Below are 26,655 nucleotides of genomic sequence, written 5' to 3' on the forward strand. Positions count from 1 at the left end.
ACCATAGAGAAGTTCCTTTTGAGCGTCATTTCGCTACCTATTATCACAAGTATTCATATACGTGACTGATTCACAGGGACTCAAGCACAAAAAAAGAGCCTGATCAGGTTTAGCGCCGAAAACGAAGATCTGTTTCTAAAGTCATCCCCATCCCCAAAAAGAAGTAGGAAGTCCAATCCCATAATGGATTACCTGATACAGGAGAGCCTGAAGGAGCAGAAGCGCCACGAGCAGAAAACGGAGTGCTTTTTAGCTCGGTTTGAGCGCATGATAGACAAACTTTACGGTGAGTTGATGCGCCATGCACCTATTGTACACACAGCCACCACTACCGCATTCTGAAACACCTTTTTTAAATTTTTTACAATGGATGAAAGTGCATGCTATAATGTCATATCGTGTCTTGTTCCCCCAGAACATCACTGAGCCCAGCACCTCCGATGTGCCATGCACCTCCGCTGTTCCTGCTCCGGTCATCTCGTTCTTGATGATTGCACTGTTGCCCGTTTATATTCATATTGTTTATATTCATACTGTTTATTGTCCATATTTGCACCACACACTTTACAGCAGACACTTTAAGCTGTTATTTCTGAAAATAAGCTGCCTTACCAGTCTGTAATGTGAGCCTAATAAAAGAAATTAAGGACAAAAGGTTTGTGAGCATGATTATCACATCAACATCATATGAACGACTGGAACGGATATTGGTATGAAGAGATTTATTATACAAGGGATAACAAAAAAATTGGGGTACATGTTGTGGTCCAATGGGCAATAATTTGTAGGATGACCCGTCTGCTGGAAAGAAAAACATGGAAAGATCAGGCTTTCATCCTCCCAAACCAACACATTGATACCACACACAATGCAGTGCATTTATTTAAGTCATCAAATCTGAACCTGGTACAAAGAAAACCGCTTCAAAAACGCATTGTTTATTCCAAACGTAACGAGGCGAGTAACAAAGGCTAAACGTTAGCTTATGCTTTCAGCTAGGTTAGCCAGGTTAGGATACTACTCCAATCAATAAATCAGCAAATCCAACGAGACAAGCAAATTGTTTCTATATTACACGATATCACAAATGTACAGTTAGAAGCACTTTCAAACACACACACAATCATTTTCACACGCCGGCTCTGGAAGCTACCAGCTGCTCACTCACAAGCGTTATTTGCATTAATTTCTTATTCTACATACCGTACCAAGATCCAACAATGCTCCCAGATGTCGAAGACGCCTTCGCCTGATGGCACTCCGTCGATTCGACGCAGATATTTCTAAAAATATCCCTTCGCCTACCCCTACGTTTGAAGGGGCGAGGGGTAGGGGCGAGGGGTAGGGGCGAGGGGTAGGCGAAGGGGTAGAAAATAGAATTGGGATTGGGCCTAAGTGCATCTGGACATTTCTCAACCAGAAAGTCCAAATGCTGGTCATTTGGTCTAGAAAAAATTGAAATTCACAATGTCTCCTTCAGGTCAAGGAATAGGGCACAGTGCAGCTATGATTGAGCTGACCTAAAGAAAGGCATCAAGGAGCTAAAGGAGACCTGTAAGATTTAGGCCCACTGGACACAAAATGATTAACAGAGGATATGGAAAGGGATAAAACACCTTACGCTTTTTTGCCTGATTTGCGATTGAAGGGTGTGCTTTTGTATCCCTGCCCCCAGTAGCTTCCAGCTCCCTCACACTGAAGGATGATCTGAGGTGTGCAATGTGGTCAGTGAATCCAAAGAAGGCTTCTGGACCTGACAGAATGTAACACAAACTATTTCAGAGGGGTGCTAATAAGCTTAACATTTCCTTAAATCCCAGTTCCCAAAAAACAAGCCTCTGCAGACCTATCATCTCCAGGTCAGTTGCTCACACTTCTATCATCCTGAAGTGTTTTGAAAATCTGATTCTGCATCACAATAAAGCCACCCTCATACAGTCATTTGATCCTCATCAGTTTTCTTACTGAGCCAAACAGTTCACCTAAGATGCTATCACCATAGCAACTCACACTGCACCGAGGCACCTGGATTACTGCCATAACTACGTGAAAATGGTGTTCTTTGACTTTTGCTGTGTCTTTAATACCATCATCCCAGTTATTCTGGTTGGTAAACTGATGCACTTTGACTTAAGTATCTGTACCTGGACCAAGGACCTTTTGAGAAATCACTCACAGCATATCAGACTTGGACCCCACACATCCTCATCCATTACTCTAAAAAAAATGGAGCTCCTCAAGGTTGAGTCCATGTCTTTTCAACTGTTGCTAGGCTCATCTCAGTTGGAGTTGAATCAGAATATAAAGATGAGATATAGAGACTGTCAGTCCAGTGCTCAGAGAACAACCTGTTTTAAACGCCACTATAGTCGAAGAACTGATATTGGATAACAGGAAATGGTGGGGCTGAGACCCAGCCATACTCTACATTCACTGGGAGTGTGTTCAGTGTGTGGAGTCCTTTTTAATTCCTTGTTGTTCTCATTTAAGAAGTTCTATCCTAGTCAGCCAACACCACCTTCTTGGTGAAGAAAGCTTGTGAGACATGTGATACACTCAAGACACTGCTTATTTGTATTATCACAGGTAAAAAATGTTTTTCTACCTTTTTTGCCTTTTTCTACTTTGTCTCTACCGTTGAAAACAATTCTGCACCCAAAGTGTCCCATTATGTTCTCAAAAATGTACCTTTTTTTAAAAAACACACCCATAAATTCACAGACCCAAGACATTTACTTTTATTCAGCAAAATGTATTGAAACAATTTAGTGACATGCGATACACACAGGGCGCTTACAAGGAACAACATGGAGAAGAGACTGCTTATTTGCCTAATCCAAGGTACAATCATTGTAAAAAAAGTTTTTCTAACATTTTTACATTTTTTCTACCTTCTTGTCTCCTCCTTTGAAAACAATTCTGCACCCACAGTGACAGTAATGTCCCATTATGTTCTACCTCAAAAATGTACCTTTTTTAAAAAAAAACACACCCATAAATTCACAGACCCAAGACATTTACTTTTTTTCGGCAAATTGAATTGAAACAATTTAGTGACGCGAGCTGCTGGGGCACGGGGGAAAGGAAGGGCACACCCTGGAAACTTCACCAGTTTATCACAGGGATAACACAGACAAACAACCTGCATTCTTGCAGTCATTTTTAAATCACCAGCTAAATCTAAAATGCATCTTTTTGGACTGTGGGAGAAAGCTGCTTTACCCAGAGAAAACCCACAAAGACAAGAGAATACACCCCACACAGAAAGGCCCCAGCTGAGAAAAATCAAATCAAATCACAGAAATGACACAAAACTATTTAATCCAACAAGTGAACATTCTGACGTAGTAAAACATATTTAACTGTGTGTGAGACCATAAAGTTCTCTCAGAAAATGTTGAAATTGCAAATCAAGAGAGAAGCAGAGTCATTTTCCCATTTACTTTTGTACCAATTTGTTTCTTTCTGTGACCGTGGGACTCACCCCCTGCTAGTCATTTGAAAATAGGTTAGTGAACTACCTATAGTGATCAATGATTAGACGGAAATCAGTTGTGGTGGTCCCACCCTGTCCTGCTTATATAGCCACACTATTTTCTATCGCCTCTGGATCCATGTATGTGTATGGCACCTCCAGATCTTTGTTTCTGTTCTTGATATTTGCACTTAACCCCTTAAGCTCTTTTTGGAAGTCCATTATAACCCGAAGGGGAGTCTCTTCACTGAAGTGGTCTTCAAGGTACTGGCCAAGAAGGACCTGATGAGATGGGTGACATGTTTATTTCTTTCTTTTTTAACATGAAAATATTTACCAAACAGGCTCTTTGCATTATAATGTAGAGCTGTTAAGGGTAAGGCGTATACTTTTAGCAGCTCTAAAAGCTTTTATCTTATTAGTGTTCTTGACACAACTTGTACAGACAGTAAATGTTAGAGTGTAATTTGTCTTGAGGATTTGCACACTTACGATGTCGCTGGACTGCTTGCTGAGCAGCCATACAGTGGCCATGCCATTAACTGTTGTACTGATGTCCGGGAATGTGTTCAACATCGTGGCTTCAGTCGCTTTCCCCTTCACGGTCGGTGGGGGAAGTTGCAGAGAGCTGGGTGTGTTTGGCATCCAGCCACCATAGTCATACTGCAGTAAATAAATAAGAAATATGACATGTTATTGATCCGTTTTTGCTCTTAAATGACCAAACAGTCGGCTATGTTTAACTTTAGTGGCATCCTCTCAATCACTTATGTGATTGACCTCTCTTGGTGAGTCAGCCAAGCTTGTTCCAGGTGGAAATGTTTTAACTACTGGATGATTTCCTCTGAAATTTTGTACAAATAAAGATCCACAAATGATGAAATCTGGCAATAAACTTATTTAATGATGCACTGACTTTTCATCTTGCCTGCAAAACAAATGGAATCTCCACTTGACCTTAATACAGTTTTATCACTACTTGTAAACTGCTTGCATGTTGGTACAACAAACTCACATCAAAGAAAATATTATCCTCATTATAAATCAGCCCAGAATAAGAGGCATTGCATGCTTTTTTGTCTCTTAAAAATTTCTATACCTGTCCAGAGTTCACTGCAGCATGCTGGGCTGAGCCAGTGAAGATCACCATGGTAACAAACTGTATGAGCTCAGTCACAGTGGTAAATCTCTGTGGAATTCCTGGAAACGAGAAAGAATAAACTTTATCACTTAGCAACATTCAAACAGCTCAACTGAAGTTTAAATTGTTTAAAAGTGTATTAATTTCCTAATACACTCACAAAGAATCGTTACTATAACAGAGCTTAAGATTTTCTTAAAAACCACCTGTGGATTCTATGGAAAGAAATCCATGTTCGAAAATGTCCGATATCCACTTCTGTAGTTCGGAGTCGCGTTGGACTTCACAATCATTCTTGTAGTAGTAGCCGAGGATTCCCTTCACAAACCTTTGAAAGATAGGGAAACATTTTGAAAAATACATTTCACATTTGCGATAGATGCCATTATTGTCTAAGTAATAAGTTAAGAATTTTTTATATCACCAAAAATGTGAAATATTTTACATTTTATTTTTGTTGAATGTTATAGAAGAGGAATGACAGTAAAGGAAACAGGGTAAGATGCAAAACAGATACTGGATTGAGTGTAATTTACATTTGTGTGGCTAGATTCCTGTAAATGTACAAATAATTAAATATGAACATAAACATAACACCACAACAACATGAACTTAAGGTTTAATGATGTTCACTCAGGACCACTTCAGTCAGAGACAGAAATAACCATCTTTAATTACAATCATATTTTATAGTTGATCATGACTCTAAACTGTATTCAATATATTTACTGCAATACTATGCACTGCTTATTACTTATGTTCAATGTAGAGTGGGTTATGCAGATTATGACCTGAGGAGTCAGATGCTCACAGTGTGTTGGGTCCGAATCAAATCGTTCCTGTTTTCACTGTGGTGAGAGCAAACTATTATATATCTTTTTTTCTTTTCTTTAGTTATAGATAAAGGGTTAGTTATATATTTTATAACTAATCCAAGTGAATGTTTGAAAATTTAGCATGATAAAGTATCTATGATATGTCTTTGCTATCATACATGTCCTATATGCAACACAAAATGTCTGTTGTACCTGTGGATGATATCCCAAAGCCTGAGTCCATCATCCCTGTAGTAGAAGTTTGGCACGTCCTCCAGCCCACGGTCAGCAATGTCCTCAGGGATACAGAGGGACCTGTATGTCACTGAGGACAATGATTTCCTCAGAATGGGGACCACACCCTTTCCACCAGAGGCTGCAAACTAAAGAATAGTCACATTACAGTTAAAGATAAATACTTTCTATCATAATAAACTTAGTATTGTCTAGTAAGTGTCTCCTACCTGAGTGAAAGTCCCATCCTTTGATATTAGCAACCTTCGGGCCAAGAAGTTGATCTGCAAAGTGTAGCGAGTGTGAGGTACGAGAAGCTGAGGAAAAAGGGAACTCTGTTAGCAACACAGGGAGTTGCTATTCCATGTGCTCTTTGTTTTTGTTTTGTGTTTTTACCCTGAATGAAATCTTCATGCTTCTATACCATGTAGCAGTGTGAAATATTTGCTAATACTTGCATTCTGAGACATGATGGTTCATCATCTTCAGTTACCTTGTAGAGAGGGTGCACCATGGGCACGTTGCGCAGCAGTGAGACTGCAAAGACCTCAGCCAGCAGGTGAGTGCGCAGCAGGTGAACATTGAGCTGATGTTCACTGAAATCTGAACTTCTCACAAAAATCTTTGCCAGCAGCCAGTCATACTCAGAATCCGTAGGGAGGAAGATCGGGTTGTCCTGTGCTGGTTTCTGCTTCAGCTGCAGGAGAAGGAGGGAACATGTGGGTCATTCGTACATACAGCATAGTCATCAAAAAGGATGAAGATTTCCCCGTGCTTGTTGTGTGTTTGCCTTTATTATTGTAAGCTTATGTTTGGTACTGACAGCTTCAGAACATCAGTCCTACACACATCATTGTGTATGTGTGTGTAAAACTACAGGTGACAACTGGAAGGACAAATTGACAGTTGCACTGATACATCTTTACACGTTGCTTCATCTCAGTTTCCTTTCCGACAGTGTACACTGTTGTCATATGTCTCTTCTAGAATATTTCTGAAAATAATACATCTGAATCAGTAATAGCCATAGTGTACTGTATCTGAGTGTTAATCTCACCTGGATAGCAATTGGCATCAGCTTCTCATCGGGAGTTTTTTGGAGCAGGACGAGTGGAGCCATCAAGTACTGCTGCTTTCCATTGATGATGTTTGCTTTCACTCCATCCAGCTGCTTGTAGTCACACAGGAATATGTTGCCTTTCTGTTTAAATTTTGTGGAAAATTGAGAAATTATCTTTCTTACATATATAGCATCTGGATTTTACATTTTCAACATGAGCACATTCATTTAACAAAGTGCCCATTTAAAGTATCAACTAAATGCAAAGAATGTTCTTATCAAATTTCATTCAGTATGAGGCATCACCTTCATTTCATCAGCCAAGCTCATCTGACCATGGAGGAAGACCATGCAATCAGTGACAGGAAAGTTACTGGGCAGGGTTGTACAACGTCGGATCATCATTGGATTGACACCATTTAGAAACTGGGAGCCAAAGAAAGCGTCCTCCTTCCAATGTTCTTGGACATAGTCTGCAAAAGGAATAAGATGTCATTTTAGTATTTTGAAATACGCAATAACGAACCATGTTGCCAGCAGCAGTAGCAAATTCCGTGTAAAGATGCTGCTGCGGAGGTGCGCGTCGATAATATCATCCTAGTAGACGCGTGTGTAGAAAGCCCCCAATAACACCAACACGGCAGCTCGAACTAACAGTGCAATACTACGTGCACAGAAACTGGTAGCTGCTGACTTCACCAAAAGGTCTCCAGCTGTCTAAACAGAGGGCTGTCAGCAGTGCTGTTTCAGTAAGGGTCAGACTAGGGCCCCTGTATTTAAGCCGGACCACCTTAACTTCGCTGCTCAATGGTGCAGTTTAGATCTGATGCTCACATGTCTTTGTATGTACATTCAGCGGTGATCAGGGATTAGCATAGGCTCTGACCTAACGGGTAATTAATCAGTAATCTGTGCTATAGTACCTTATCTGTAGCAGCCAACCATTCACACAACAGATGATGATGTGGAAAAACTGATGAAAGCATAGGTATCTTTGGCCACATGTTCCGCCACGATGGCTGTCCCTTACACTCGCAGATCAATTTAAGCCTGTGACTACCTTTTCAGTAGGTGTATCAACTCTGGCCCCATGTTTTGGCTCGGTGGGTCATAAACAAAACAGCAACGGAGGTACTTGAACAGTGTGAAAAATATTGTGTACACCAGAATGCAGCATGCCTCATGTATTATGGGCCTCATGCATGAATCATATCTACAAATAAAATCCATATTTGTGCCTTTTCCTGCACACAGACTGGTACTTGTAAAGGAAGGATGTACAGTTACAATGTACACACCTCTCATATTCTTTAGACCATGCACACACACACACACACACACACACACATTCTTGGAAGAATTTAAGCCTCATATATGAAATAAGGCAACAGAATTGTTTTTTTTTTTAAAGTTTTGTTCTTATATTTAGTCTTTGGATCTGGATTTATAGTATCTAACTGTGGGTTCACAAGCTTTCAATTTTTCAATAATGTATAATTCACTTTCTGTCAATTGAAACTAACTCCTTCATTAGCCTGATAAACCAGCCTAAATGGATTGGATGTCTAATTTAGTCTGGCTCCGATCAATGGATACAACGGAACATTGTTGATGAGCACAACCCGTTGTCTTTCAAACCGTGTCTGTGCCTATAGGCCAACGCTCTGACCAATCAGCGCAACTGACTGTGACGCAGTAAGCGCGACAGAAAGCTTTGGTGGGAGGGGACTCTTCCAAAACTGATGCCAAGGCTGAATCAAACGAGCGCTGTTCCATTGCCGCCGCCATCTTTCTTGTTGTGCTTTCGCTGTCTATGTTCGCTTCCACTGCCCAACGTCGCACTGCTCTGTCGTCACTCCCTCAAAACCCCGCACCAGAACCATCTGCCCCGCCCGCGTTGATTCAAAACACATCTCTGCGTTGTGATTGGTTTAGTTGCCATCTGCCAGATTCAGGGCAGTATTTTCAAAATGAAAAGTGGTTCGAGGCCAGACCCAACCGCAGGCAAAACATTTTGCCGTCCAGCAGTTGGCGCTGGTTTTCCAGGCTACTCCTTCATAATTTCTAACAAGTTATTCAGTTGTTTTCGCCTCAGTGGTTTTAATGTAGTGGCTGACCGGTTTATACATGCATACATTTACATAACATACAATAATTGTATTGTACCTGAAATGTGAGTCCGTTTACAGCAAAACACCCGATCAATTTCATCAATATTGGTCCAATTGTTCTTACAATCAGCCAAACCCTTCAGCTTCAGCTCTGTCAGTCTGGAAAAATGAAAAAAAGAAAAACATTTACTTTAATGGACACTTTAAATAATATATAGGTAAGTAAAAAGATGAATAAGTAGAAAAATATACGAGAGAATATAATGACTTCACCCTGTGGCTGCAGTGTACAAAAACTCTGTGGTCTTGGTGAAGGAAAAACGGACCTCACAAGGCAGCGAAAGAAGATCATCAGCCTTCATGTTATGTGGTATTCCCTCCTTGTACTCATCCCAGCTGCAAAGAGTAAAGAAGGTATCTGAGTATGCACTCATAAATCACTTGAATTCTTTGACATATTCTATAGTTGAAAGCATTTTGTCATGTAAACACTAACTTACTCCAACCAGGGTTAAGGAGGTTTGTGTTCTTGTTGGTCTCTGGGTGCATAACATTGAAAAGTGTAAAAGCTCTGAGCTCTCACCGATAGTCTTCTTTACGCTCCTGAAGCTCTTGTTCTCGACTGTATCTGCCAAGACAATGGTCATCTTCAAAGACTCTCTGAGCTGAAAAAAAAAAGAACAACAAGGTTTAAAACTGTCAGTAAGTCAAGTGTGTTAGGATGAATTTATCTGATTTATAGAACCTGCTCTTTTTTTAATTTGTACTTTTTTATGACAGACAAAGTTTCACAAACCTGTTCCCTCTCTGAAGCGGTACACCTCACTGTCAGTGATCCAGCGGTAGATGGGAAAGTTGTAGGTGTGTCCCTCAGGGGATTTCACAACCACTTTAGCAGGAAACCAAGAGTCTTCTGGAAACAGCAGGAGAGGCTGTTTGTCCAGTTCAATCAGTACCAGTTTTCCAATGGAAGCGGGGCAGGACACATTAAAATATGCCACCTAAACAAAGTGAAAGTATTGTTAGAAAACTGCAAGAACTGTGGAGAACATGAAATGTATGTGCAATGTGATCACACTGAAGCAAATATGATTTTCTTGGAGGTTTCTTTTTGGGTCATTTTTGCTCATGCTGCACATATCCTGTTGCTAAACATGAGACTGAGCTTGTGAGTGTGCAAGACTGAGCAAACATTCGAAACATTTAAAGATTGAGCTTGATCTTCCAGACTTACAGCTCCACTGAAGTATGCTTTGTTTGTATTGAAGTCCGTGTGCTCACTTTCCCCATCGGTGCCCACCAGCTTAATGTAGATAGAGTCATAGGTAAAGGAATAGAGGCGACTTCCAGTGATTACAGTCACTTCGTAATCCACCATTTTCTCTCTCGAAAGTGGATCAATCCTGATGGGGGGGGGGGGTAAAAATACACATTGACAGCACTGATTAGGCCAGTCATCAGTAAATTAACCAAGATGTTTAAAGCCACAGAATTTCTGGTCTGACAATGAGAAATGAAATGTCTCTTTCCAATCTTCTGCTTCAATCCAAACACAGCTCATTGAAATCCTTATAACAAGCATCTCTCTTACCCTTTGCAAATGAGACCAAGAAGTTCCTCTGGAGATCTTCAGGCTTGGTGCAACACCTCTGATGTCTCTTTAAATACACATGGTTTTGTGGGAGTATCTTTCCAGAACCAATGGACATCTCCAATAATGAAGTGTTGAAATGTGTGAATCTGATAAGCAGCCTCCCATCTCAGAAACCCAGTTGTAGCTGTATGCTGAGAATTCCCTGGAATCTTACATCATTTTTTTTAAACATGTAGTTTCCTGGGCTGCATGGTGGTGCGGTCGTTATCAATCAATCAATCAATCAATATACTTTATTAATCCCCAAGGGGAAATTACAAGTTTCAGTACAACCCATCTTGACATACAACACAGAAACAACACAACACAACATTTACATTTACATTACGGTCATTTTGCAGACGCTTTTAACCAAAGCGACTTACAATAAGTGCGTTCAACATCGGTAGATGAGGGACCAAGGCAACGCAGCCCACGTAATGGGCGCCGCCAGATAAGAAGGAAGGAACAACATTAGGTGAGAGGAGGAGAAAAAAAAAATCATACTTCACACTTTACCCTTTATCAGGATACGGTTTGAGATCGCAAAAAAACCTCAGCACAAAAAAAGCAACACATACAATTTAATTAGGTCAGACAGACAACTGATTGCGCTGTCTGTCTTCTTGTCCATTGCTGGTTATCGCATGGCGAAAGTCCCGAATTCAGCCGAATTTGTGGGATGTGGACCCTTTCCGCCCGGTCCAAGTGATCACTCAAACATTCTCCCAGATTAATCCATTTCTCTTCTGAGTCCAGGAATCTCAGCCCGCCTGCGAACCTGCGTAAGGATCGCATCCAGCTTCCGATTCTGCTCACGTAGCATCTCAGTCTGAGCGTTGATTGCTCTTGTGACCCCATCGAACGCTGTCCACGTTCTCTTAATTTCGTGATAGTTTCGTAATTTCCTTTCTGTGTGGTCTTTGCATGTTCTCCCTGTGTATGCGTGGGTTACCCCGAGTGCTCCGGACTCCGGTTTCATCCCACTGCCAAAAAACACGCATGTCAATTTAATTGGTGTCCATAGATGAATGGAAGATTGTCTCTGTGTGGCAAAAGTATATTTTTGACTGTATCAAAGTGTAACAAAAAAATAAATAAAAGTAAAATGACAACATTAATTAAATTCCTTTCAATGCTCAAATTTGCAGCAGTTTATGCTGATGAGAAATTACACAATAATAGTTTTAACAATTAGGAATGACATCAGAGTGTTCCTGTCATTGTGTGGTTCCTGTCGGATCTTATTTGCTTTTTCTTGATCATTCAAGTTCTTACATGTTAAAATAAAGTGTAAACCTGATTGCAAGACTTTACCAAAACGGTGGCATGAAGTCAGTTGACTTGGGGTTGTTTTATGCAATATTCGCAAGAGTGAACCTGAAATGAAAAGACTGATTTCAACGTTAAGACGATAAAGTAAAATAAACTCCTTTTGGTTTAATTGAATATATTTTATCAGTATTCATAATCAATATTTTACTTAGTTATTTTCTTTTAGTCTAGGAAATTATCTAGTAATCTAGTTTTAAAATTTTCTGCTATTGTTTCGCCAGTTTATCTATTAATTACTTATATGACACATTTATATTCTTTGGGTTGTGAATAAAGTATTTAACCCATGTATTTTATCCAATTTTTTCCATTCCATTCTTCTGGTGTTTTCATTTTTATTTAAAGGTAGGGTAGGAGATCCTGGATTTTGAGTCCAGCGAAGCTGCATTTTGAAAATACACAGGTAAAAAGTCCCAACCCTTTTCTTCACTTTCCCCCCGAAGGCACGCCTCTAGAGTACATGAACGCGCACGAGCACGAAGGTGCACGAGCGCTGTTCTGACAGCAAGCATCGATCGTTGCCGTATTTAGTATTTAGTTTATGCTAACTATACGTTTAATAATGCTAGGTGCTAGCCAAGCTGGCTCTAGTTTAGCTTCCTGCCAAGCTTCGTTCACGGAGCAGGGTACGCGCACAGGGGGAAGGAGGGGGAAGGAGGGGGAGGGGGAGGGAGGAGCAGATTGCAGTTTGATAGACGGCATCAGTATCCAATCATTGTTAACGGTCCGTTCACAATGATTGGATACTGTTTTTCCTAGATTGTACGTTCTAGAGGCCACTAAAACTTTTCATATTTGTGTCAAAACTTTTAATTAATTGGTTGCAATGAGGGTGTGAAGAGTATTTCAAGCAATATGTAAAAAAATGTTCCAGAAAAAGATCCCCTACCCTGCCTTTAATTTTATGTTAATATCATATCCATTATTACCCTTTTTAATTAAAACTTCCAGTGTTCTAGTTTCCCCAATACTGTCAGTGAGGGTAAAAACAGCGCTTTTAGAGAACCTCATTCTGTTTATATTTATGTGGGTGTGTGTGACATTTACTTTTATTTAGCAAAACTTGTGAAAACATTTTGTCAACATCCCAGCTGTTATGTGAGGAAAAGCAGAGCACCCCCTGGACAGTCCATCCTATGCTGATCCTACATTGTCACTGATGACATGATCTTCCTCCATGGTCAGAGGAGCTTGGCTGATATAAAGAAGGTGAAGTCTCATATTTTCTTTGTTTCTAGTTGATTATATAAATATGTACTTTGCTAAATGAATGTACTCGCTTTGCAAATATAATATTCAGATTCTATGTATGTGAGAGAGATCATTTCTCAATTTTCCATGAAATCCAAACAGAAAGGCAACATATTCCTGTCTGACTGCATATCGACACCTTTCAACCCCTCTCTGACACACCCTCACCAAATACCAAACATCAGACTGACTCAGAAAATGTTCTTATCAAACCTACTGTTAGATGATACAGAATTCCCTGTTATTGTGTGGTTTGTGTGGGATCTTAATTGCATTTCCTTGTTCATTCAAGTTCTTACATGTTAAAATAAAGTGGAAACCTGATTGCAAGACTTTATCTTGGAAGTAGGACAAAATCTTACGAAACGGTAGCATGAACGCATGAAGTCAGTTGACTTGGGGTTGTTTTATGCAATATTCACAAGAGTGAACCTGAAATGAAAAGACTGATTTCAACGTTACGACGATAAAGTAAAATAAACTCCTTTTGGTTTAATTGAATATCTTTTATCAGTATTCATAATCAATATTTTACTTACATTTATATCCTTTTTAGTCTGTTATGTTAAATCATCAGGCTGCACGGTGGTGTGGTGGTTAGCACATCTGAAATGAACAGATGCAAGTAAACATTAAGATGATGAGTTAAAATATGCAGCTCCTGATTTTTTTTTTTTGTTTTAGACATTTACTTTTAATTTAGCTAAACTAATCAAAACATTTTGTCAACATCCCAGCTGTGATTTGGGGAAAGCAGGGGGAATGGACAGTCCATCCTGATCCTACATTGTCACCGATGACATGATCTTCCTCCATGGTCAGAGGAGCTGAAGAAGATGAAGCCTCATATTTTCTTTGTTTCTAGTTGAATGAAATGATTGTGCTCACGTTGCAAATGTAAAAGCCGCCCCTAGAATTATAATCAGCTTATTTTTTTTCTGTGACAACTTATGGAGGATGTTTGTATTGTATGTAGTGGTTAAAAGGTTAAGACTAAAGCGCCTTAAATCTATATTCTCATGACCAGTAGGGTCAGTCCCATGACTCTCCCGCTCTTGATTTGGGATTTCAATTGATATTGTCTTATGGACTTTATGGTCTTATCCATAGTAAAATGTGTTTTACTACATCAGAATGTCCATTTTTTTTTAGATTACATATATATGAAGGGGCTGAATACAAAATAAAAGCAGACATATATAAATGGCTTAATAAATAATATGCTAAAGATACGACATAGTATGCGACACCTATAATTATGCCCCTTTTTTTATTTTTATTTTAAAAGCCCATTTATTTACTTAACCACATGTTTTAAAGTTTAACTAACCCATTTAAGCATTTCGGTTTTCGGTCTTTATCTTTTAAGCCTGTATTTATCACCATTATATTTTCCCTGCACATTTTCTTTCTCCAGTTATTTCCAAGACATATCTTTTTTTGATGTGACTGTTCTTTTTTTCTCCACATTTTTCTTTTATTCATATATCTATGTCCCTTTTATTTCCCCCTTGAATTTTCTTACCCATGCTTTTATTTTCCCCCAAGCCTACTCATTCCCTTGTCTTTCTTTTTACATTCTTCTGTCTCCGTTTTGGGCGGCACGGCGGGTTTTCTGCGGGTACTCCGGCTTTCCCCCACAGTCCAAAAACATGCATGTCAGGTTAATTGGTGTCTCTAAATTGTCCCGAGGAGGAGTGAGTGTGAGCGTGTGTGCTCGTTTGTCTCTGTGTGGCCCTGTGATGGACTGGTCATTCCAGGAGAGCGCGCTTTATTTGGAAAGTCGAAGGTAAAGTTCCAGCAAAGATTACAACGTTTGGTCAGGTGATCGCAGAAGACTTAAGGTACATATCTTTTTCACTGAGTGAAAATAATACAGTCAGTGATGACTATTAACTTTCGCATAGATATTGAGGTGAGTATGCATGTCTGGTTAGTACGTGAACTGTTATTGTAAGTTAAATCTGTGCTCTGTTACAGTTTGATTCATATTTTGAGCTGTTTAAAAAAAAAATACAGCTGTTTCAAATGTTTATATTGTGAGTGAACTAAATATTTGATCACATTAAGTTGGTCGATGCGTAAAACCGTCAGCGGAGTTATAACGAACGTGGTAATATTCAGCATTATACTTGGTCAGCCCTTATCGCACTTCCCAAGATTACTCTTAAAGATGTGATCTTCTTAACATGCGAAATACATGTATAATACTGTAAAATATGCCACCAGTCAACAAGCTGACAAATGGAGGGCCAGCGTTTATGTGTTGTCAGAGCATTTAGGATGGGAATTAGTTGCAGATCTTGTGACCTAATCTGAATGATGAAATTTAGGATAAGCTAATGTGTCAGCAGAAGATACGTAGTCCAATGTTTCCTACTGACTAAAAAATAGGGCTGGGCAACGAGTAAAATCTTTAATCTAATTAATCACAAGATATCCACGATTAATCGTATTTATACACAAAATCCAAAAATGAATTCAAAAGTAGTGTATAGCCTTTAGCATTTAGTTTTATTTTAAATGTACTGCCATATGAATGAAAGTGCCATAACATTTGTTGTGCAAACACACTTTTAACATCAGCATTTTTCTGTAGTTTTTCTGTAGAAGCCTCGCTCCACTGTCTGTTTCCTTGAATGACTTGCTGCTATCAGTTGTGTGTTTTGCCTTTAAGTGATATTTTAGACTGGAACTACTACGGTGATAAGACAATTCAACTTGGCAGTGTTTACAGATGACTTTGCTACTGTCTGGAAGAACTTTAAAATGAAAATGGCCGAGTAAAAGTTCCGTTCCGCAGAGGGTAAGGAATGTGTCAGAAATGACACAAATAGTGTTGAATTTCAACACATGTGGTGTGTGTGCTCAGGGACAACACATTTGTGTGTCAACTTCAACCCAACACATTAAATGTGTCATCTATATTGACACAGTAATGTGTCATTCTGACACACTTTGTGTAGGCAATGTGTAGTTTAACACATTGTGTAATATATTCTTATTTATTATTAATTTATGCTTTTTAATATTTCACAATTAACAAACTGCTAGCCACAAATAAAAATAATTTAATTAAGGAACAAAAAACAGACCATTGAGGTTATTCTATGAAGATTGTTTTTATTAATACACATGAAAAATAATCACACTGTACAAAATTCAAGCCATACAATATAATGAAAGTAACACCATACATGTAAATTACACAAGAAATTCAAAATATTTTATATTTTGGGTTCACATAAAGTTTATCAGATTTAAAATCTCTAACAATGTCTAATGGCCTAAAATCAAGTAGATCATGTAATTCAACAACTTTGTTTTCATCTGACACCTTCACTACATATGCATAGAAATGACTATCAAAATACAACACATCCAACAAAGTGATAACCATTAAAAAGTTCTTCCTATTTGGGATGATGTGAACGACTTCCCCAAATGAACACTCCCCACGACTCCTTGTTTTCAAAGAGAGCACACACCCAGTTCTGTACTCTTGCCCATTACATCTGATCATGTGTGTGACATAAATGGTGCTGGTCATTGTTAAATCTTTTTTTAGTGCTTCCTTAATTTCATCAAGAATACTTGATGGCACCTGTAAAGACGCCACAAGTACTGGAATTGCGTTGTTCACGTCTGGAATAGTGCAAAATGGGTCACTCATCCTAAAATGTGTAAGTTGTTGCACTTGATGTTTGTATGCAAGAGTTTTTGCAATGTTTTTGAAATTGCAAACAATATGGGCATGTCTTTTAAACGGATTGTGCTTCCCTTCGAAGCGCATGCACCACAATTGAGAGATAGGACCAAACAAGCACATTAACCTTGCATAGTGTGTCATGAAATGGTGCTTGGGAATTAGATTCCTATTGTACAATTTTTTGAAAAGTAAATGGTGGTCAATAACGACTTGCTTTAAAAGAACAGAAAGTCCTGTTGTCACTACTGGCGCAAAAATAATACTGCAAATCTCACGCAACAAGATAAACAGATGCCAGTACTCATTGTTTGGGGTCAATATGATCCCCCACCAAAAATGGTAAAGCCTGGAGAAGACACCACATCTGGGAGGCCGTTTGCCGGACAGCTCCTTCAGATGATCTTAAGTTCATAATCACACTCGGCCTATTTTTAGCGTTTGTATAGCCATAGTCGTAGGACGCAATTCTGTTGTTAAGCTCTTGTAATGTAAAACACTTCTCTTCATACACCAAATGTTTCAGCAATAACCTAACCTCCAGGGGAGCAATGCCCTCCAGCACATCGTGCATTATGTCTACACATACATTTTCTGTGACATGGAAGTATTTAAGGGAATTCAAACAAGAATTTTCTTTAATTCCAGTCATGCTTGCATCACCCAACATAGCATGCTCTGTGTAACTTTGTCTACTTCTCATCTCCACATGGTCATCGTCTAACACTGTCTGCATATCTTCTCTGTCTATTAAACAAAACTGACAAGGCTTGTTGGCACTGAAACTCTCCACGTAACCACACAAGGTGTGCATGGCTAAATTATCAGCAGTTAATACTGTGATCGTCCCATAGATCTTTTGGTTTTGTCCCTTTACATTAATGTCAATACCAGAACTTTCAAGTAGTCTTATATCCTCTAGCAATGGTTCCATTATTTTCCCAAGCCCATATGTCTCCCTGTCTATAGAATTGAACAGAAGGCATAGGTGAATATGAGCAAGAGATGAAATGAATTCCTGTGGCAAGTTTCTTATGATAAAGTAAACTGCACCCATCTTGTGAATCTTAGTCTTAGCTCCTAACGGATTCGTCGTTTCCACGTCGTCATAGTATAACTGAATTTGTAGGAAATCAGGATGCACAATAGATAATGGATTTGACAGAAAACGTGAACCATGGCTATAGTCTGACATTTTATCATCACTTCTGTTTTTGCTTTGGAAGTACAGTGTCTGCATCTGTTCGTTACGGAAAAGAAATTGAATTGTGTCAATTAATGGCACATACTGGCAAGTGTCAGGTGCTAAACATTGTTTGAATTTCCCATCTTTTCTCAAAGTGTCTGCTCTGTGTCTAAGAAAAATCTCTTTAGGCTTTACCATATCCAACTTCTCTGAAAAACAGGTGCTCATTTTGTAGGGCGTATCAATGTCATCAAACATGTGCTTGGCACTCTCAAAGTTAGACATAAGAGACTGCACACTTTCGTGGCTTTCTGGCACTCCTAAGTGTCTTAAGGTTGAAGTCACTGAATCTTGCAATTCACTTACAGTTGATTCAATCAAGTCTTTCACATTATTTACAGTTCTGGTTACATCAGCGAGGCAAACATTTGACCCAGAATACATTTTTGCAACAAATGATGCTGTGGCCCCCTTCGGCCTGGCCACAGAGCATTCAGGCTCAACAGTGCCCTCTGCATCAATATCACTGGTGGAGGGGAGCTCCACAGCTTCATTTTGAGAAGCCATTTCTGATGAGGCATGTATAGGTGGATGAGGATATTCAATGTCATTTGTAATTTTGTGTTCTCGGTTTAAATGCTTAGAAAAGGAACTAATGCATTGATAGGTCCTGGGGCAGCCATCTTGGCTGCAAGTCAGAGTGAAGTCTAATTGTTCTGATAGTGCATGCACTTCACGAAGGTGCCAAATTAGAATCTTACTCTGCTTGAAGTACATGTTGCATTTCGGACAAATATACATCTTGTTATTTTGTTATTACTGGACAGATGTCATTTTGGAAATGAGGTCCATTACCCTTGCCTTCCGGTTTGTTGAGAGAGGGATGTTGTAGATATGCTCCATAAATGAAAAAACGGAGGAGAGTTGTGGTGGATATGAAAGGTTGCACACCCAGAAGAGCTTGAACAGTTTGTCCACAGCACCGGTGAGATCTACGTCCAGTGGAATGACGACCTTGTCACTCTTTCCAACGATGACATACTGCTGCGCTGCATCCCCGAAGCCACCAACAGAAACAAGATGTGGCTGGATGGCTTGGCCCTCAGATCCAGTGGTATCGCAGAGCGATGAGATGCTAGTGCCAGTCTGAAACAGAAATCAAACAGAAAAGAACACATCAGACAACTGGAACACTAGAGTTGTGTTGAACAACTTGTATGGGATCATTCTGGTGCATGCCACTACTTTAACACTTAGCTTACTCAGCATGGCAGTGAGTATCAAACGTGGTTTGAAGTGACCTAGCTCTCCCACATTTAGCCCAATTTAATACATTTTCATGATCAGATTTACATGATCCAAGTGAAGTTACATAAATTTAGACGTGGCAATTTCTTAGGCAGGTAACAACAGGTGCTCCATCAAGATATCCTGCTGTGTTTTTTCGCCCTTCATATAGAGTACAATTCCATCAGCATGTTCACCTGAGAACTCCTATGTTCTACTTTTTTTTGCAGTATGCGTTTCTATGCACATGACAAATAAAATCCTTATAAAGCCAATGAAAACTTACGGGTACAAAATCAATGAGGTGGGTGATAGCTGACTTGACACTGCAGCGACTGGAGGCGACTGGAGGCAGAAGACAGGTAAGTATTACCAACATCTTGTAGGTCTTCTCATCTGCAAATAAGAAAAGTAGATGGTCTCAATTCATGTTATGCCTTTAGACGATTCAGACCCTGTTTAAACATAGTTATTTAAACAAAATAGAGACTTTCCCTTTTGTTTAAACAAAAACGATTTTTCTCCCTTCTGAGAACTATATAAAAAGACTAATAACGGCAAAAGTTGGATTTACATGTGAAACAGAAAAAAACTGAGACTTGAGTGGCCTTTTCCTCTACACTGCTGCCGATCACAGGCGTGATGTATTTGTTAGTTCTCAATAGCACATTTACGTGGATTCACTGGTGTGTAAACAAAGACATTATGAAAAATGGAGAGAAGAAAACACAAGTTAAACAAAATACTCTTATCTAAAAAGTGTGTCAGAAAAGGGAAAACGTAAATGGCAACAAATACAGTACAGACATTGAAGATGTACTTAATCAACAGGTCAAAACACTAAAACATTTAAAATAGGTTAACACGTACCATCTGTTAGGTCAGTCACTCCCTGGACGAGGGATGCGATTTCACTCTTCTCCTTTACTGCAACAGCCATCAGATGTGGAATGGTGACGGCCTCCCATCTTCTAATGAACAAATCGCCCTTCCCGTCACAGATGTTGTTGAACTCTGAATCCAGCTTTAGCAGTAAAAGAAAAACAATTGTTTTTGGATGAATCCGCTACAATAGGCTAGACACATTTATATTTACTTATCTTTATCAAAAGATGTTTTTATGGACCTTTTTGTGTCTTTATTTGAGATATGGCGGTGAGAGACAGAAAGGAAACGAATGAGAGGCATATAAGAGGTTAACATACTATTCCTTAAAGGCAATGGTTCTTAACCCCTTTTTCCAGTGGGGCGCCACAGATAGCAGGAAAATGCGGGAAGCAGAAACTTGGCTGTGTTACTATTGGTCATTCTTTTGATCATGTTTAGTCATGAAGGGACTGATTAATGTCACAGCAAGAGGCATTTTAATCACTGACTTTAATTATTTTAGTGCCTATATATGGGCAGAATTTTGTGCAGGGGGTGGGGGGTGCTTGTGGCTTGTCTGGGATAAAGGTTAAGAAAAAAAAGGTGAAGAACCACTGCTCTAATGGAGCCAAAAGACCTTGAAGGGGCACTTACTAATTCTGGTATGTCCAGAAATCGAGGATATTCCTTGAATATATCAGCCATCGTGGGTGACGTACTCGAAATCCATGCTCTACGGTGGGCGAATGTTCTCTGCATCGTAGATTTGATCGCAGCCAGGTTGTCTGCAGAAGGTCTCTGCCTCTTCAGTAGATTTACCAATTCACGGGTGTCAGTCGTATCTTCAGTGTCCAGGCACGGGGTTTGTCCACGGTCGGTTTTACGCCTCTTCCTATAACGCCTCTGACCTTCCTCAAGCTGCCATCGAAGGTTTCGGAGTCTCATTTCAAGGAATCCACTGTGAGATACCCCATCGTAAAAATGCTCCTTGGAAATAATAAAACAATCACATGTAATTACACAAGCACTACTGCCAATGACCCCAAATTATTTCACCATCTGTAATGGTTCTCTTCTCTCACACTAAGGTAGAACATGAGGAAATGCATCAGGAAATGATGATCAGAAAATGCTTTGAACCACAGTGCACAAATGTTACCCTCAAACAAGACTCAGTGAGTCTGGGCATGTCAGTTAACAGAGAAGTTGCCAATGCTACACTTGGGTTAAGTCGTGTCAGTAAGATGATTTATATATGCATGCATTGCACATGGCACATAAATCCTGTATGGTGTCTTCACACTTGTAACTCAAGAGAAAAACAATACTTACAAATCCCTGTCCTTGCCCATCCACCTGCACTTTTAGGCAAGGAAACGTAGTGATGATGTTCTTTGCCAAGGCCAACTTTTCATTAGAAGGGGGATAACTACAAAATAGATACCAAACATAAATATTTGCTGTATAAAAACAGTAAACTAACCAGAATTATGTCAAGGTCAGATAAACAGTAGGCCTACAAAAGTGTGTAAATAGCTTAACACCAAATGTAAGTCAAAAGCGCAACTAAAACATAAAATGATTAATGAAAAGGGGTGCTGGAGTGTTTGAATAGTACTATGCACGTAAAACAACTCAAATGTTACTCACAATCCATGCCTCTCCACCAAGTCAGCAACTGCTATTTTAACCATCCTCACTCTAGTTTTCTCAGATATAATGCCATTGTTTTTGATTTCTTGGAATATTTCAGGGAATTTTCTCTGCAGGAGAGGTTCTAGGACAGCTGAGATGGAGTCTTCACTCTGAGGTTTCTGTGGAGGGGAAGTGTGGCATGAGTTGACCTATTCCTACTGAGGAAAAGTGATCTGAGTACATTGAGCTTGCAAGAGGGGTGTATAATTGCCATTTTAAGACCTTCTGGTTTGAAACATTTGACCAAATGTGAACCCCTGCATTTCTTTCCCATTCATAAACAAGGCTCCAACAAGGCCTACGGGTGTACTTATTAGTAAACACCACAATCTTATGGGTGTGTTTATTACACCAATGACTCAACCTTTTTTGAACAAACGCCCCTTTGACCACATCATATGCCTGCCAATGCTCCCCTTTAGTATTGAAAAACCTACTTATTATATACAGAGAGTTTGCACCTGCCAAACCTATACATTAAGTGGAGGGAAATTAAAATTGAGCAAATGGAAAGTCCATATGCTAAAGTCTAGCATTTATTAATGTTGATCATCAAGGATATCTTAACATACGGTACATGCCCATTCATAATGCATGGTTGAAAATGCCATTATGCCATATAAGCCTCGATGTACATACCATAAGCAGAGTTGATGTTGCAGTTGATGTTACAGCAACGGATTCCTCTGATTGTGTGGCCTAAATCATTGGAGAGTACAGTTTTAGACAGTTGTTGCTTTGATTACATTACATTTGGCAGACGCTTTATAACCAAAGCGACTTACACTCGAGCTTGAGCTTTGCCGCAAGTAAATTAGTTCTGGCATGTTATGACATTGTACATTCAACACCAATGCACACCACATTGCAGTAGCATGTAAAAGTGCGAGCACCCTTATGATATAATAAATGGCTGTAGTTTCATTAAACGTGCACTGTGTAGGGTGGTAGCCAGAGTAGGTAGATATCACTTACTAACACTGATGAGGCGTCATGACCTTTAAAAAAAATGTTGAACTTGTCCATGTCCTTCACGGTTTCATTCATGTCTGTATCGATGTATTCACAGAAGACCGGGTTGTATTTTAGGATTCTGTAACACTGTGCATCGTCTTGTCCTACGACACCCATGCAGGCTTGCACTAGCTGCTTCACGGATGACATTTGGAAAATCTTCTTTGTCACTTCCTTCTCCTCCCAGAAGATTGTTGCCAATGATTTGGGCAATTCCATCTGTGGCAGGGACACAGCAAAATAAACAAAATAATATGTCAAATTAAACATGTTACATAGGTCATCCTGGCCTAAAAAACAAACAAAACGCCAAGCCAGCAATAAATATTACAGGCCTTCTGGCACCCCCACCATTCACTATGAAACACACACAAGATCAAAGGATCAGAGATCGACTGCAGTGTAAATAAATCCCAAAGGCCCCCCTTTTCCTGTGTGGATGCCATTGCCATGTCACAAGTGTGACAAGTGCAGTAGGCTGCGATCGTGACATTCAGTAGAACTACACTACTTATTTTACAGGCAGCATGTTGCTCCATTAGTTCTACAAATCCTGTTTGGCTTCAGTCTCCATTACAGAAAATCCCAGCAACAAAATGCGTTTTATTTCGTGACGTGATGAAGATTATCACGGCCAGTTAGGAAGAGGCACTTAAGGTAGTCGCGTGCACTCTCCATGCATTCCAACATGGTTCCAATGAGCGGGAATGGGATGTCGTGAGGGAAACGCTAAGAGGCGACTGTATGACAATGGCGATTCACAAACCATGCCAAAAATGTAACGCGCCAAAAATGTTCTCAACAGCGTCCTCAAATACAATATTCCCGTTATTCCGTGACAAATATCCAGCCATCACACGCTAAAACTAATGCAGAGACTGTGGCTGTTTTAAGATTAACACACGGCATAACTTGCCCAATACTGCTACCCTTAACAGGAAACTTGTGAGGTACACCAACTTAGCTGCTAGCGAGGTAAATTTCGTTCGACGTTGGAGTAACAGCTACTCTTCATCATGCTTCATTTCGTAAAAGTAAACGTTAACATAATATCTGTAACACCCTCAGCTGAACATGTAAAAACGCACTCGTTCTTAACCTGAGGTGAACTTAGCTAACCGCCATCACGTCACCTAGCTGGCTAACCAACCAGAAAACTTAGGTGAGGAGGAAACTTAATAATATCTCCCCAGACCCACAACGAGTACATTTTTAGAATATAACCAAATATCTATATTTATGTTGATTGTTGACTCACCCCCTCTTGAAGATCCATCATCGAGTATTGACTCCAACCGTCACGGTCGGATGGCAGAGCGGAAAGACCGCACGAGGGCTTGTGAGTAGTAGAAATGGTGGCACGTCACCGAGGTGAAAGGTCAGAAGAAATAACGACACGATTTCAAAACTTTTTTCAAGTCATAAACAAGCCAAATTCCTGGTTTGAGATGAAAAAGTGTTAGTATATTCGACTATTTTGTAAATTTAAAATCCATTTAAAATAAGAATAATTGGTGTGTAATTTAACACAAAATGTGTCAGATATTTTAAGAGAATAATACACATGTTGTGTTATTTTCCACACATAATGTGTTAATACCGCCTTAACACAATGCATGTGTCAGAAAAATGACACATTCCTTTTTATCGTGCGTGTGGGCAGAGCTGCGCGACTACGATGTCCAGCGCATGCCCCTACATGCGCACATCTCGGTCCCGCATACAGCTGCTTGCAGCTTTCTAGTTTTAATTTCAATGTGTCTCGGCAGTTGCATTCTGTTCTTATTTTTTTTTTGTAATGTAACAGACTGTTTTCTGTTTGTGTGAAAAGGAGGTGTGTGTCCCTCTGGGTTACGATGGCAAGCCTAAAGTGCCACATTGCGCATCTAAGTATCACGTTAAGATTGCAATTCACCCGCTAAAAGTATGGCAAGCCTACAGTGCCACATTGCGCATCTAAGTATCACGTTAAGATTGCAATTCACCCGCTAAAAGCGCCCGTTTTCTAGCCTGGGAAATCCCATGCTGCTTTGCGCTCGATTTCATTCTCACTGCAAAGTCAGCCTGGAAACCACCGCCCTTATTTTTGCCAGAGTTTGGGAACCAATCACAGAACGGGGGGGGGGGCAGCAAGACGATGACGACGTCTATGCGCTACACCGAAGCTTGTAGAGTGTTAATCCAACATGACAGCGGACACAACGTTACCGTTCAATGCAGCCTTAGAAAGTGTTTCGGAGTAGATTCACCCTGGGGTCATTTGAACCGTGACATCCAGCCAAGTAGCCCACCCGCAGTTTTTCCGATATTGGCTGAACATCAGCTGAGTTACTGAGTTATCCCGAATAGCTTCGTACAAGCGCTAACGGACCCTGGCAGTATCTCCAAAATTAGCACACTAAAATCACATGTCATGACACCAAACTTCTACAGTAGTACAAATATGGTCTGTACTCACAAAAGGATGCATTTGGAAGTTTGTACATAGTCCAGGAGTTTATTATTATCATCAACACAAGCCTGATAGCTTCTCTGCAGCTAAAGCTGCGTCGACGTCACTTCCTTGATCTGGGAGCTTCAAAGTAAGATGAGGGTTGATCTACTACTGTAGACAACAAAGCAAGGCTGCTCAATTTCTCCATTATTAAAATAAATTCACAACTCTACAACATAAAAATTCATGTAGAATATAGCATATAGGCCTACTTTGTTGTTAATTTAAGTAGCTTAGAGCGCAAGTTTACTTTTATTTTCCTTTTTTTTCTTCTTCCTCGTCGAATTTCTGTCGTCATCTGGTATAAGTGATACAATTGGCTATTAATCGCACGCAAAGCAGCATGGGAAGAACCTGACGTCATTTGATAGACATTCGTAGCGCCCAATAAACGGCTCCAGGCATTCGTAAACCACGCCTCAAATACGAGAAAATGCACACCTAGTTCCCAGACCACCATCTCATCGAGATTGTGGACGCGTCAGCCAGGCTACCCGTTTTCCCGAATTTTCGCCCGTTTTTTACGTCCGCAATGATGGTTCCTAGACAAGGTAACGACGCGCGTAAAAAACGCGCGTATTGACCTGACAATACGCGCGTTCAAGACGTGCGTTTTCCTAATATGATAATAATGTCCTTCCTTCTTTTCCGACAGCCAATGCATTTGACGTGGTTACGGCCAATCGCTGATCAAGGCAGCCAGACCAAGATAGTTCAGCACAGATCTGCTTTGTGGAAAACTCTGCACAGATCTCTGTGTGGCAATGTTGCCAAAGTTCACTGCATTGTCGTTTCACAAAGCTTTAATTTTAGGAATACAACTCCTACACATGCACTTCGCTGTTATTTTGAATCCATTTCCATGCATGTGTTCGTGTAAAAGTGTTTTCCATCGACATACATTGCCGACTAATGTTTTCTGCGTTATAGTTGGTACCTGGAGTAGTTCCTCTCAACACAACAAAGTGGTAGCTCAGTGGTTAGAGTGACTGCTTATCATACAAGTCTCTTGCGCCAGTGCAGGTTCGAATCTCCCAGTGACAATTTTAAGTTTTCCCCTCATACTCTCTCTTGTCTCTAACCAAGCCCGTTTCTTAAGTTTTTTTTCTTCTTTAGGCTATCCCTTGGCCGAAGGCCAGCGACCATGTTTCAACATAACAATAATAATAATAATAAATGTATTTATATAGCACCTTTCATACATAAAATGTAGCTCAAAGTGCTTAACAAAAAAGATCAATATAAAAAGTAAAGCAATAAAGTAGCACAATAGAACATGTCACTGGGGGGGGGGGGGGGGGGGGGGACAGAGCGAGGAGGAAACAGACACAAACCAAAGACAAAGCATAAA

General features: G+C 39.9%; 1 protein-coding gene across 1 annotated transcript; it reads right to left on the reverse strand.

The window, feature by feature from the left end:
* Positions 1-2,714: 2,714 nt before the first annotated feature.
* LOC142391787 (polyunsaturated fatty acid lipoxygenase ALOX15B-like) lies at positions 2,715-10,495 on the reverse strand. The gene is made up of 15 exons (XM_075477855.1): positions 10,428-10,495; positions 10,071-10,239; positions 9,633-9,837; positions 9,420-9,501; positions 9,110-9,232; positions 8,892-8,995; positions 7,032-7,198; positions 6,723-6,866; positions 6,159-6,362; positions 5,896-5,982; positions 5,645-5,814; positions 4,823-4,944; positions 4,575-4,675; positions 3,968-4,138; positions 2,715-3,757 (listed from the first exon to the last, which is right to left on the reverse strand). The coding sequence occupies exons 2-15, from the start codon at positions 10,212-10,214 to the stop codon at positions 3,578-3,580; spliced, it is 2,004 nt and encodes a 667-aa protein (XP_075333970.1). The 5' UTR covers positions 10,215-10,239; positions 10,428-10,495; the 3' UTR covers positions 2,715-3,577.
* Between the last annotated feature and the right edge of the window lie 16,160 nt (positions 10,496-26,655).

This window comes from Odontesthes bonariensis, chromosome 2, assembly GCF_027942865.1.
Source record: "Odontesthes bonariensis isolate fOdoBon6 chromosome 2, fOdoBon6.hap1, whole genome shotgun sequence".
In the NCBI taxonomy this organism is placed as follows: Eukaryota; Metazoa; Chordata; class Actinopteri; order Atheriniformes; family Atherinopsidae; genus Odontesthes; species Odontesthes bonariensis.

Coding starts and splice junctions, on each gene's coding strand:
- LOC142391787 (XM_075477855.1), bottom strand. CDS start 10,214: ATGGTGGATTACGAAGTGACTGTAATCACTGGAAGTCGCCTCTATTCC. Junction 4,139..4,574: donor CTGCAGTGAACTCTGGACAG/GTATAGAAATTT, acceptor TATTTACTGCAG/TATGACTATGGTGGCTGGAT. Junction 3,758..3,967: donor GCAAGCAGTCCAGCGACATC/GTAAGTGTGCAA, acceptor CCATCTCATCAG/GTCCTTCTTGGCCAGTACCT.